General features: G+C 36.9%; 1 protein-coding gene across 7 annotated transcripts in view; it reads left to right on the top strand.

The window, feature by feature from the left end:
* Positions 1-1,726: 1,726 nt before the first annotated feature.
* The window catches only part of stk33 (serine/threonine kinase 33), a 16,791-nt gene continuing 3,852 nt past the window's right edge, over positions 1,727-14,665 (top strand). For 2 of the 7 annotated variants that reach the window (XM_008405254.1, XM_008405252.1), the window contains exons 1-12: positions 1,797-1,998; positions 7,424-7,538; positions 8,442-8,555; positions 8,666-8,770; positions 8,895-9,033; positions 10,214-10,296; positions 11,242-11,329; positions 12,000-12,075; positions 12,153-12,265; positions 12,335-12,420; positions 12,502-12,583; positions 13,474-13,685. In XM_008405254.1, coding sequence (XP_008403476.1) covers positions 7,452-7,538; positions 8,442-8,555; positions 8,666-8,770; positions 8,895-9,033; positions 10,214-10,296; positions 11,242-11,329; positions 12,000-12,075; positions 12,153-12,265; positions 12,335-12,420; positions 12,502-12,583; positions 13,474-13,685 — 1,185 coding nt within the window. In that variant the 5' untranslated portion in view covers positions 1,797-1,998; positions 7,424-7,451. The other 5 variants (XM_017304016.1, XM_017304017.1, XM_008405253.1 and 2 more) reach the window with 5 other exon arrangements.

The raw sequence follows: 14,665 nt of genomic DNA, 5'->3' as shown, positions 1-14,665 counted from the left end.
TGCTGTTTTCCTGGAAACTGTTTGAACTTACGGGCATGACATCCAAACATGAACCACACTTTTGCAGGTCCAACATAATTTTTTTTTATGTTGTTTTTATGCAAGGAGGCAGCATTTTTGACATGTTGCTGGTTTTAACTGTATAGTTTATGCTACACTTTGGTGACTACAAAACTATAGACTTGCTACGTGGGTGTTTAAGCAAATGTAGATATGAATCAAAAAGATTGATTCACATCAATCTTGGTGGCTGGGTCCAGTTTAGACCTCAAGCCCAATCTCATCATAACAAAAAGGACAGGGAGTCAACGCCTTTGTACAATCCTTGTTTGCACCTAGATAGCTGGGGAATAAGTGTTTGTTAAATGTTGTAAAAAAAAAAAAAAAAAAAAAAATCAGTTTTGAGGTTAAAATAGATGCATTTTATTCCATTCTGTGTCAGACTGTCAGTGCTATGTTGTCAGAACAACTTTCTGCAGGGAATATTTTAGATAGTTTACACAGTTAACTGCTGTCATGAATTTGAACTGCTAGAATAATGCAGCAGTTCATGTACCACTCAGCTTCACAGTTTTATGACAGGCAGGGGGAAGTATACGATCTTCTTTCTTGAACAAAAAAAAAAAAAAAAAGAAGAAAAAAACAAAGATGTGAGCTTCTCTGTTCTGCTTCTCTTCCTGGAGACGTTTGTTGCAGACAAGCACCTTACAACTTACAGCCTCCTGACAAACCTCATTTGTCATGTGATGGAGTGCCTGAAACACTCCACTTGTGGCAGACAAAACAGTGGCGCCAAGTCGATGGCCAAACTAATCAATAATGGTTTTGGTAAAAGGTAAAAGCCTGTCTGATGGGAGAAATCAGTGGTTTTAGTTTCTAATTGCTGTTGAAGTCATGTCACAAGGAATGCTGTTTATGTCTCTGAACAAAGCTGGACTTGTGTTAACCTTAAATGCATTTTTATTGGGTTTCTGGGTAGTTTAACCTTGCTACAAACTGACATTTATCTTTTCTCTTTTCAGTGCAGAATGAAAGAAACTTAAATCCAAAAGTGGGTTTACAATCTGATGTGAAATGTGAAATATAAAAGATCAATCTAATGTAGTTTGATAATTAAAATCACTTTCTTCTGTAAACTATGTTGTTTCTTATAGATATGTTATGTTTGACTTATTTATTCCTGCTTGCTATGAATTCTCCAATCTCATAGGGGACGTTGATTGTTGGGTCTTTTTAACCTATCCTGCACAGCTGCTTTTTATTCTGTCATATTGTTCTTATTGCTTGTGCAAATAAATAAATTATAATAACAATAAAATTTATCATACGTGGTCTAAAAATGGTAACTTATGCAATCACAAAATACATTTAAAAATTTGTGATATAAATAGTTTGACTATGCAACAAATTGCGTTGGTGTGTGAAAAAAAACCCTTAGATGGATAATTTAAATGTAGTAAATGAAATAACCAGTAAATTAAATACATTAAATAACCAGAAATAAATAATCCTAGAAATAAAGACCCGAAGTCACACAAATCTCATAACACTGGGTCTGATATGATTGCAGCTTCTCAATCTTTCTTCTTATAAGTCTTATCTCTAATTAGACAACCCACAATGTCGGTGAAGCTTGTATTTACGAAACCAAACTATAACGTCTTCTGGCTTCTTGTTTCAGACAAGCAGTCTAAGGCGCTACTCTAATATTTGTCCACCAGGTGGCGACAAACATCAAGATAAATCCAGGCGCCACAGAGAATAACTGATTACATATTTAGATGTTGAAGGTTAGTTGTTGTACTAAGCTAAATGACTCGAAATCTAGCAAATTTTCTTACGTCAACATTTGGGCATAAACTTAACAGGTGTAAGGTATTAAGCAGAGTGGATTACCTTTAGGACTTTTGTCCCTTTTCGCTTTCCTTAGTCATCCACCGGTGGAAAAGTTTTTGCTTGATGAGCAACCTGCTGAGCTAAAATGATTACTTCTAAGAGGTAAGAGCATTTTGGTGAATTTTATGCTGGCACTGAAAAAAATACTTATTCCTTATGTGTGTCACTTTTGTTCCAATTAGTTTTTTTTTTGTCTTATTTAAAAAAGCTAAAATCATCCGGGAGTGTTCACATTCCGTCTCCATGGTAACTATAGAGAATGACCTAACATAAAACTAAAGCGTTTAGAGTGTTTTATGTCAAAACAATAGTGGCTACAAGTCAGAGCCATTAAATCTAACGACACAAAAAACTGGACGGCAGTGATGTTTGATTAATAACCTCTTTTTAGTTGTTCTCATTTTATTAAACTAATAATACAGTGTTTACTACTAGCTAGCTCAAGCTGTTTTTGGCATTACCCTGTTATGTACTCTGCTAAAAAAAACATTTGTAAATCACAAAAAACACTTAAACAGCCTCAACATATTTTCACAAGGTGTTAAAAGTTACTTCACATGTAAATGTCTCCTCAGAGTTTTTGAAGACCTATACTATTTTTGTCCATTCGTAAAAATGATCATTTGAGTTAGTAGGACAATGTCTGTGGCGCATTGCAGCCTTATTTATGGACTGTGTTTTCCTCGAAGTTACCTTTGGAAATGAATTTGATTTGCTCTTGTTTCTGCAGTGGCCTAAATTTTTTTTTTTTTTTTACCCGTCTCTTCTCCTCGCTTCCCAAGGCTGAGCCCAGCAAGGGCAGAGATTAGCTTTAACCAGGATTAAACCAATGAGGAAAATTTGAATTTGTTGGCCCTTATCTTCTAGCAACATGTGGAGTGCCCTAAGCGAATGGCAGAATTTGATCTTTTGCTTCCCAATAGCAAAGCATGTGTTTTTTCCCCCCCAGTAGACACTTATCATACTTGACCGTTGAAGACAGGGGGTGGGGGGCTTTTAAATGGTTTGTTTATAAGGAAACAACATTCACTTGTTTGCTGCATCAGAATTACAGCTTAACCCCTTGACATCCTTCTAAGAGGAGCCTAAAAACAGTGCAGTGGTGCTATTTGTCTGAGAAGTTAGTTGATCCCACAACTGAAAGGTTAAGAAATGACCGACAGATGTTTTTTATTTGTTTAGTCTTTAATTCAAAATGTCTACCACATAGTTTAAAACATTATATGTATATACTGAAACACACAGTGCTTCGCAACCTATTCTCATACCTTTGACTTTGTTTTATATTTTGTCAGTGTACAATCACAAACATTCTTGTATTTTATTTGATTTTAATCTAAAAGAGAGAAATAAAGTTGTGTAGTTAGAAAGAACAGCATCCATCCGTCCATCCATCCTCTGTTCCAGGAGGGAACCCCAGACATTCAAACAAGAAAAAAAGTTGATTTGAAACTCCTGCACAGTTCTATTAGTATTTGGCCATTTTCATGCATTTTTACACCGATACTCATTACCAAAACACTGATATGGCAGATGATTTCTTAAAATCCAGTGCAAACAACTGCCCTCAGAGGTCATATAATTTGAAGACAGTGTCTACAAATGACCATATTTCACTAATCTGGTTGTTCTATAAAGGCCTCAGGTTTGTTAGAGACTGCGCAGAGGAACACAGCAGAAGAGTCAGTAATATAGTTGCGGAGAAGTTAAAGCAGAGTCAGGTTTTAAAGGATAGAGCCAAGTTTTGGATAACTTATGGACCAATTTTTAATCCCTGATCTCAAAATTTAATGAATATAATATAACTCCAAACTGCTCACCAGAACTAAAATGTTGGGCAAGAAAAGCATTAATCAGAAAAGCAGCATAGAGGCCCAAGGTGATTAAAGATCTACTGCTCAGGTAGATGAATCTGACAAGATAACTGTTACATTTGCACACCACAAATATGGTCTTTTTTTAAAGGTGGCAAGAAGAGAACAAAATTAAACTTCAAAGCTTGAAAGTGTGCAGAAAAATTAACACTTCGCTTAACACCAAACCTTCTCCATGGTAGAAGACAGTAGTGACGGCATTACACCATGGCCATGGTTTTATTCAGAAGGGACTGAATTAGATCCTGAAATAAAACCTCTTAGAGGCTGAAAAAGACCTGAGAGTGGTCTGAATATGCTATATTACTGGCAATATTTTTCTGATTTTATCCTAAAGAATCTCCTCTATTGTTTCTCTGCTGTCAATTACAATATACTTCTACAGCTCTTTAGTGAGTCAGTTGGCAGCTTTAATGCCTTAATCCTGATGTGTTATTGGTATATCATATTTAGCCCACAAGCTCTGATAATCTTGCTGCATAATATTAGGTTTCCCTCCAGAACTTATTGAAGTAGATGGGACATTTGCATTCTAAACATGCAATTTCTTGCCTCATCAGGTAACGTAATTCCACGCTTCATTAGGACTGTGAAGTTTATCATTAGTCATAAAAGCCAAGCTGTCAATAAATGATTAAGTTTCACATGAGTCAAATATAATATTAGGGCTTGAGTAAAATAGATAATAGTGCATATTTTGATTACATTTGCAGCAATTTAGTTTTTGTTTGATTTTCCTGGACATATTTTTGCAGTTTTGTGTTACAGCAGGAAAATATTACACAACTTTAATCCTCATGGTCTTCATAGGAAGCAAACCTGAAAACAGTAATTTAAATGTATCTCATGCCAAGAGTAACTATTTTTTAACTGCCTTTTTAATGTATATCTTAGTCTTGCATACCTCAACAGATTAAGTCACAGCATTGGTACAGGGATCCTTTAGTACAAAGTATCATACAACAAAACAGGAACAATTTTATTAAACAAATAATAATAATAAAAAAAAACATTTTCAGAAATACAAATAAACACTCTCATAAAACCAAAATCACAGAAATAAATTTGTTTTGACATTTTGATTTCATTAGCACCAAACATTATAACATTTGTCAAAGAGGAGGTTTTATGAGAAATCAACTCTATATCATGTTATAATGTTATTCACTGATTAAAAACATACCTGGAGCGTTGCTTTGATTCTTTCATGCATGTTTGAGGAATCCTTGAATCTCCTGTAGCGGCCATTTGGAGGTGCCTAAACGCTTGCTCCCACAAAGTTTCTTTCAGCTGCACTACCCAGCTAAACTTCCTCCTCAGAGACCACCCATCCCCCGCACCTTCCTCACCTAGCTGTCCCAAATTAGCGGCAGCTTCTCATACGAAATACTTTGCAGTTCGACATTACAAAGAACGTCTATCAACGGTATAATGGCCGAATCGTAATGTCATGTTGAAAGCAGAAGCTTCTTAAAGAGACAAAAGGTGTCAAATTTCTTTTAAGTTACAGTTGGTAAGCAGCATTTCTATAACAATTGAAGGCACAATAGTTACTTGACACCATATGCCTCGAAAGTCCATTGTATTGTATTTTGCTACAAAATTTTGTAAAATTTGTCCAAGCGCGTAGATCTTATTTCGTTCTGAACCCTGTATCTGCATCAGATTTCCTACAAGAACCATACTGTATGGACGAGCACCCATATGGGGCATAACCTCCTTGTGTGCTGTGCACTCTACAACAATCCATTGGCAATGAGAATTGTACGGTTTGACTTTGGCTTTTGGAGTCCCTGTTGCAGTGCTACTGACACTGAGGGTGTGAGGCAGGATAAATATACATTACCTTCAGCAAATGAAACACAAGCAGATCTGAAGAGAGAAAACTTACAAAAATTAGAGTCATCTATTCCTTGTGATCATGTTTTGTTTTTTGTTGGAAAATGTCTATAGTTTATTAAAGAACTTGCTCTTTGCAACCATTGTGCATGTTCATTTTGTGCTAATGAAAAAAAGGTGGAAATTTCACCCTTAAATGACGGGAGAGGTAAGGGAAGTATGGACTTGACCTGTGATGGTCTGTCGGCTCTAATTACTTCCTGTTGAAACTGGAGATGAGGTGAACACAGTGTAAAAGGTTGACGGCAGTGTGTGTCTCCTGGGCTTAAGGTGTGTACTCGTGTTTACTTGTCTCTAATTGCGAGCGAGAGTGAAGACAATCTATTGTGGTTTAAATGTTTTGCTAATCTTTGTCGTCTATGTCATCAATATATGACCAAGTTCTGTAGTTTTTTTTAAATAGGCTCATTTTCTTTTTACGTAAATGACGGAAAGGAAGGGCACACAAAGAATTCGGCAGTGCTGACTTAATGAAGTGAAACAGGGTCCTTGGATTTGGTCCTTCTGGGAGTGTTTTAAATCTCACAATATGAGTACAAAGTGCATTCTTAATGGGAAGCATTTAGGTCCACATGTGGCTCTGGGGCATAGTTCTTAACCATGACTGCTGAGTGGTCTAAATCCCACTTGTACATTTAGCAATCTGGTCATCCAAAATGCTCTTTTATTGAAACCTTGCATATCACTGATTGTGTCTTTGTTTCTTTATCAACAATTCTTTAGTGTTTCTTTTACCAACTTTACTTAAATAGTGTGAAAACTTTTATCTTTGCAGAGTACTTGCATTCGTTATAGATAATAGTCCACTGGATTTGTGTCTTTTACTCCAAATCATGACAGATAAAATAAAAATAGCCGTTTTGGTCAGTATGATTTTTAGATTATGGTTGGACGTAAGCTTTCTTGCAAATGTTGAAAGTTCATGCTGATATTACACACAAGAACAACAACAAAAAAAAGCCAAGTAAGTAATTAGTTTTGCATTTTTAACCTGTAGTTTGAGCTGCAGCTACTGGGAGACAGGTCTGAAGATTGCAGCTAGGCACTTGAGACTTAAAGCAATTTGTGACCCCTTTTAAGGTCCAACTTCTCACCCTAATTTGACCTTGGTGTCAACTTTCCTTTGCATCAGAGATTAGGGTGGGCAAGGACCAGGCACCTCTGTCTCAGAAGATACCTGAGACACACAAGACCCTGTTGCAGTCACTTCGGTTTCTCAGTGATACACTCATCACATGCCTCTGTCTTCCACAAATGAGCTCTGATTGAGATGATTGGAATTTCCAGAGGCTGTCACAATCATTTTGATTGGAAAATAGACATAAAATAATGGGAGAGACAGGCCTGTTATGAGAGCCCTGTCAGGGCTAAAATAATGCGTCGGAGTGAGGAGGTTAAAGACACTGCTTCCTTGTTAATAATTAATTGCTATGCGTGTGGTGGATCCACTTCATCGCTCCTAGTCGTCACTTGATAATTGCTTTACATTTAATTTGGCTTCAGAGACTGTTTTTCAAACTGGCTAAATTGTGCTTAAAGTGAATATAGGCTTAAGCAGACGCAACAGTCGGGTTTTTAGAGAAATGAAGACTAAAGATGACATTTCTTGGATGTTGTCCAGTCATGCTGCTGTTGGCTTTTGATTAAATTTGAAAACACAGTTATTTAAACAGTTATCCATTGTGTTTTTAAAACCATTGAATTTAGTCTTTTAACATAACATTTTACTTCATACCTTCTTTTTTTTAATGTAGGATCTAAGCAGATGTTATTAAGGAAGGCATGAATCATCAGTCGACAGCGACCCCTGGTGCTACATCTAACAGGGAGGTTCCTGTTATACGCCTACAAGCGGATTCAGAACTCTGGGTAAGGAGAAATTTTGTTTACAAGTCTTAATGACATGGTAAGAGCTGCATGATGTATGGAAAAAATGTGACATGTGATACTGCAGGCCACATTGCAATGACAATATGATTTGTGATAATTAATCCAATTTGGAATTTTTAGTGTTGAAGCCTTTGTGCTTTGAGTCCTTTGCAAACATAAACCTTTGATAGCTGGGAGTCTAATCAAGTACTGAAAGAAAATGAAATTAGTTATTTTCATTTCAGGAAAGTCTTTTTATTGAAAAACGTGCAATATCTTTTCTTTTTGACTTCTGCAGAATATCTTATTTTGCTGTGTTAAACAATAAATGCTACTAAACAAATTACTGGTTATATTTTCGGCATGAATGTATGGTATGAAATAGGAAAATTTATTATGAACCAATTAGTTTTTGCAATGCTGATATTTCATGCACTGATACCGCAATGACGATAAATGTGTGACATATTGTGCGGCTCTAATGGTTGTGTGTGTGTGTTTGTGTCACTGAAACAATTAACTCGAATTGCTCCAGATGAAGTTCAATCTCTACTTTCTTTTGCCGAGGCCTCTTTCTTTGGGGAATTTGACCGCTCTGTTTGCCACATGCAAAGCAGCCAGTGCTCAGTCTTGCATGCACACAGATAATAATCAAGTTAATTAGACCTGAGATTGAATGAACTGCAGCAGCAACTTAATCATTTGTGAGTTGATTAAAAATACTATATTCTGCAGCTCTAGAGACTAGAAATCTGGTATGCTTTTTTGGATCACCTCAAATTAGGCCATGCATCAAAGTTAAGGTGAAAGTGTTTGGTTTGCAGAGTCCTAATCACAGACTGAGCTATTGACAGTTTGCTACAAATGCATTAATGTTTTCCTTTTTTTTTTTATTCCACTCAGAAAATTTATGAATTTGAAAAGACATTGGGTCAAGGAAGTTTTGGAATTGTTTATGAAGCCACTCACATCGCGACACAAACACAATGGGCGATAAAGGAGGTTCGCAAACCAGCGGTGAGCCCAGCGTTTTCTGATTAAAAAGTTACACTTGTTAGAGAAGCCCATATAACAAGAGCAATCAATTCTTCTATACTTTTTTTATTCTGTCACAACTTTTGTCACAGGCAGGAAGTTCAAAGTTTAAGATGTTGGATAACGAAATAAACATCCTGAAGCAAGTAGACCACGCCCACATAATACATCTTGAAGTAACTTACAATACACCTACGGTAATGATTGCTTTTCCTTGGGTCTCAATCTCAACATCTCGTCAAATGTACGATTGATAATGCTTCTCTTTTACTACTACGTCTTGCTGAACTGAAATGACCTCGTTTCCCATTTTGTTCCCAGAAGATTTGTCTGGTCACTGAGCTCTGCAGAGGGGGCACCCTGAAGCAGCAGCTCCATCAAAAAAAATTCTTTACAGAGGATGAAACGAGAAAAATTATATATTGTTTAGCTGATGCAGTTGTCTACCTTCATAAAAGAGGTGATGTATATTTAGCAGACCAACAGTGGTGTGTGAATATAGTTTATAGGCGAGGCTTAGCCAGATAATGTAATAGACAGAAAATGCAAAGTGTATTTTGATCATGCCATTTGTTTAGTTGGTATTCGAAAACCACCAGAAATATAAGAAACTAGTCCTTATAGCGAACGATAATAATCAGTTAAATATGAAATAAAGTAGTTGAGAAGGCTACCTCATTATCTCATAAATTAAACTTATAGCCACAAGTCTAACAATAATCAATCTGAAAGGTTCAGGTCCAAGATGTTTCTATTAAAGGCAGTGAGCTCTAATGACGTATTTTATAGAAAATTAATTATAAGAAGTACTTATGTTGATTAATGAAAATGTTATGCTTAATTTGAAATTAGTCAATTTGGGAGACATTTGGGTCCTTTAGTTTTTAACCAGAACAATACAAGTGAGTTTCTATGTTTGGATCAGATGTCCGTTCACTTTATGTGAAGCAAAGTTGGTTTTTCTTGTGGGTTCCTTCAACTTTCCAGAGACACAGTCAGCCTCGGTTTCTGACTACATATAGAGGTCCTTCGTTCCTCGTTAAGAAAGGCTTGAGAATTAGTGTCTTTAGCCATGTGGCATAATAATGCGAAAAGAAAAGAAAATGTTTTACCTTATGATTAAATCTTTCCGTTGTTGTAAGTGACTACTTTCTATTCTCCTGGTCCCTGTTCCTTGTCTTCATGGCTGACTTTTCTCGCCTTCACTGATATTTGTACTTATGTTGGTTGGTAGCTTTGAACCAAATCCCTTATTTGTAAATGACTTATCAAAGTTTTGAATATTCTTAAGTGTTGATTTGGTTTTCTCTGATTTTTGAACTAAGCCAGAACTGGTCACATCTACCACCTCTGTATTAAAAATATTGTTCTCATTCACTAACTTTATAAATAATACATTTTAACATACACCTTTAAAAAATACACATACATACAAGTGTAGCTGTCTCGAAGCAATTTAGAAAGTGGTGAAAAATATTGATCAGAACACCTACAAGTTATTAGATTTTTTTCTGTTTTACATGTTTTTTGAATTTATTATTCATGCTAAGTATTTGCATTAGAGTGGTACAATAAGTAAATAAGGTTAACATTGAATAAAAAGAGGTTTCTTCTTTCTAATCTTTAGTTTTCCTTTGCAGATATAGTGCACCGGGACCTGAAACTTGAAAACATTCTTGTGAAGAATTCTCTTGATGATAATGAGAACTGCTTTGACATTAAGGTAAAGTTTTGATATAAACATGTAATTAAATGTTTCATCACGGTTTTCTTTCTCTCCATGAATTTAAAGAAAGCTTCTTTAACTAATCTTAATATCGGTAAAGGCCTGATTTCATGTCTTTTTTGATACCCATATTCTCGCAAAGATTAAGTTGTTTCCCATCACATAATCATCAAATACCGTATTTTCCGCACTATAAGGCGCACCTAAAAACCTTCAATTTCCTCAAAAGCCGACAGTGCACCTTATAATCCGGTGCGCCTTATATATGGGCCAATATTGAGCCACAACAAGTCTAGCAACTACGGTAAGCAGCCGCCGACTTCATTTTCCCCCGTAGAAGAAGTGCGCGGTGCATGCTGGGATAGTTGTCCGAACGCTGGTTTGTTAATAAAGTTTGGGGGGGTGAGAGACAGAGACTGCGGCGGCAGCGTGTCGGTTGGTCTGTGTTACCCAGAAAGCAGTTGGGCACAATATCGCAACACCAACACCGTGAGTGAAACAATGACTGGGGCAGCCTACTATATAAAGTACTCGGGGACCACTTCTTTACAAATGTAGATGTGTAATAATAGAGTACGGCAACCCAAAATGAAGCGTCTATTCCATGCGCCTTATAATGTGGTGCGCCTTATATATGAAAAACCTTTAAAATAGGCCATTTGTTTAAGGTGCGCCTTATAATCCGGTGCGCCTTATAGTGCGGAAAATACGGTAACGTTATTTTTGTCTGAACTCATAAAACATACAGTTGATAGCTGAGGCAAAGAAGAGGTAGTTTCTTAGTCTATTTTTTCTGCTCACGTACACAATTATAAACACATTAAGAATAAGAAGTGTGTTTGAGTGTAGTTTATTTATAAGTTCTGCATGCTGTAGTACCAAAACAAGAGACCTGAGACATTTATTGAAATACCTTTTTCTTAAGTGCTGTTGTGCACCTAGGTGGCAGACTTTGGACTGTCGGTGAAGGCAGACGGTGTTGGGATTAGGAAGGTATTGACGGAATCCTGTGGGACTCTCCTCTATATGGGTATCTTCTCTATAACTAATATTTACCATATTATGCTCAATAAATTATGTTGAATATATACAACTACTGCTAAAGACTTTTTTACAAAGTTGTTTGGATGACATTGAAACAAAGTCGTATTTTTTTATTTACTTGTACATGGCTATTTGCAAGTATATATGCTTAATGTATCAACAAGTTATACGACTTGTTGATACATTGGCCTGAAATAATTTTTCTTTGGATTTCCACCTATTTGTGTCCAGACAGGACTTACAGGAGTTGTTCGCCTATTTCATAAACTAAGTTGTAGGCTTTGAACTTTGTAATCATTTATTACTAGTGTTTTAACAGACACTAGTCTGTCCCAGGCTGACTGTGAATGTCAGTATAAAAGATAAAACGCTCAAATTTTTAAGGAAATCAAAAGAGATGTCCGACAAAGTGTACAAGTTTCACCACATTCCAGTGGATGCACCTAGGTGACAGACTTCATCTGATTTGTCAAATTCTGCAATTCTGTTGTAGTTTCACAACATCACGCGTCTAGAACTACAGCTTTGTATGTTTTCTAGAAGCAGCTACAAAGCATCATTGCTACCCAGAAGTGTTTTAATGTGTATGTTTTGGTCCCAAGGTTTCTGTAACTGAAAAAAAAAAAAAAAAAAAGCCATTCGTGTGTGATTTTCAGCCCCTGAAATGATGAGTGGCCGCGGTTACAGCCATTGGTGTGATGTTTGGAGCATCGGAGTCATTATGTTTATGCTGTAAGTAGGCGCACTTCAACTACTTCCTAATCACCATGAATTAGAAGAAGACATGGCTGAAATATGTCTCCATGTAGGCTTTGTGGAGAGCCTCCATTTCATTCCAAATCAAAGGAGAGACTGCTCAGGAAAATTATGCGCAAGGAAGTAAAATTTATTCAACCCATTTGGGCCACAGTTAGTGATGGAGGTGAAATTTCATCTTATACCTCACTGTTAGCAAAGGTTCAACAGTACCAACTGGTTTCTGTCTCAACAGGAAAATATCTACTGACTTGCCTTCTGAAGGCTGACCCTGCTTACCGCATGTCTGCTCATCAACTGCTAGAGCATCCCTGGATTACCGTAGGGCACCGGCTCCTCTTCTGCATTTCTGAACTTTAAGTGACCGACGCAAAGAGGTCTTATGGGAGACTTTCCCAACAGGGTGACACAACTGTGCCTTTGGGCCCGAGCAACGTGTTGGAGATGATGAAACACTATGTGGGAAACGAAGACGGTAATAATGGTGAATTCAAATGTTGTTCTTTCCAAGCTATGATCAAAATCTTTCAGTAACTCACATTCGGTAAATGTTGTTGATTGGAACAGACTGGACAAAACATGTTTATTAGTGTATTTTTAGTGTGTGGAAGATGAAATAATTCTGGAGCACAATTAATTTTGAAGTCTTCATAAGTGTTAAGCAATCAGCTGAGCATACATTCTCAAATTCATAATCAGAAATTTCAGTCATAATCCTAAACCTTTAAGGTTCATAATAATATAAACAATTTTGTTGAACTAAATCCTTCTGTTGATTTGTATTTTTCCTCTTTTTAAAAAAAAAAATGAAAACAATTAAAAACTTGAAACATATCATAGCAAAAATTATGACTGATTTGCTTGGCTATACTTACAGTTAAAAAGCTGACCTTACTACTTGCTCAAATAAAATATGAAATGTAACTATCATATCACATGCAGGGAACTTTTATGTTCTCAATTAGCTTGGTATGAAAATTACACTGCAAAAACACAAAATTATTAGTATTTCTGGTCTAGTTTCTAGTGCAGATACCTTAGTACACTTGACATAAGACAAAACTAACTTACAATAAACTTTCTGTCAAGACATAAGAGCTTGTTTGAAGTCAGTAATTTCTTAATATTGATCAAATTTACTAGTTCTGCTGGCAGATTATTTCACTATATAACATCTGCTGGTGGAACTAGTACTTTTGGTCAATATTAAGGCTTCATCTTAATAATTAAGGCTCGTATCTTGCTGGAAAGTCAGTTTTGTCTAATTTCAAGTGTAGTAAGATATTTTTACTAAAAACTAGAACAAAGATACTTGATAAGATTTTGTGTTTTTGCAGTGTAGGCGTCCTATTGCTGATTATTATCTTTTTTCAGAAGAAGAAAGTGAGACTGAAAATGACTCTGTGTCCACCTCTTCGGAGGACGATGAAGTGCCAGGCCTGGACATTATCTGCTTGCCCTCAAAGAAAGGAAGCCTTTGTGAGTCCACAAAAGCTGCAAAAGCAAAGGTTCAACCTTCAAAAGGTTCAATAGTAAAGGTTTCCCCTGAGAGAAGCACCTCCAGACCGTCCACATCCACCAAGCTGGTACTGTTTGTCTGTTAAACACAACTCTGCAACACTGTCCGTTTAAGAAACCTCTCATGTGTTCAAGGGCTGTTTGTGATGGCTAATGCTGTTTCTGCTGTCATACACAGTGCTGTGCAAAGTATTCATACCTCTTACACTCTTTTAGATTAGATCTGGGATTTTATGTGATAGACCAACACAAAGTAGTGAATATTTGCAAAGTGAAAGAAAAATTATACCTTTTTTTTTTACTAATACTGAAAAATGTTTATAGAGAATGTTAGTGAACAAAAATATTTTTCAGATACCGTTGTACCAGTTTTGCCGGCATTGGGACTTATTCGTGTCCAATTTTGCCCTGTTTTGTGCTTTCATGCAACCCAGCACAAGCACCAATGTCATTGTCTGTTGTCTCAATTAGATTAATGTGTGGACTTTGACTGGACCATTTTAAAACATCCTTTGCAGCATATAGTACTCTATTGCTCTTCTAGGGTTGGTCTGTGTTTAGCTCATTTCTCCTCCAACTCTGACCAACTGTGCTGTTCCATCTGAGTTCAATTTTAGTTTTATCTGACCAGAACATCGTCTTCCACATTTGCTTTCCTTCAACAATGGCTTTTTTTTAAAGCCACACTTTTGTTGAGGCTCAGTGCCTCCAAATCCGAGGCCATGGTCTTGAGCCGGAAAAGGATAGAGTGCCTTCTCCGGGTCAGGGGGGGTCGTCCTGCCTCAAGTGAAGGAGTTTAAGTATCTGGGGATCTTGTTCACGAAGGAGGGAAGAAGGTAGCGGGAGATCAACAGGCGGATTGGGGCAGCGTCTGCCGTGAAACCGGCGTTGTACCGGTCCGTCGTGGTGAAGAGAGAGCTGAGTCAAAAAGCAAAGCTCTTGATTTACCGGTCGATCTACGTTCCCACCCTCATCTATGGTCATGAGCTTTGGGTCATGACCGAAAGAACGAGATCACGGATACAAGCGGCCGAAATGGGTTTCCTCC

Source organism: Poecilia reticulata, linkage group LG3, assembly GCF_000633615.1.
Source record: "Poecilia reticulata strain Guanapo linkage group LG3, Guppy_female_1.0+MT, whole genome shotgun sequence".
In the NCBI taxonomy this organism is placed as follows: Eukaryota; Metazoa; Chordata; class Actinopteri; order Cyprinodontiformes; family Poeciliidae; genus Poecilia; species Poecilia reticulata.
This window is presented reverse-complemented; position numbering and strand designations above follow the sequence as displayed.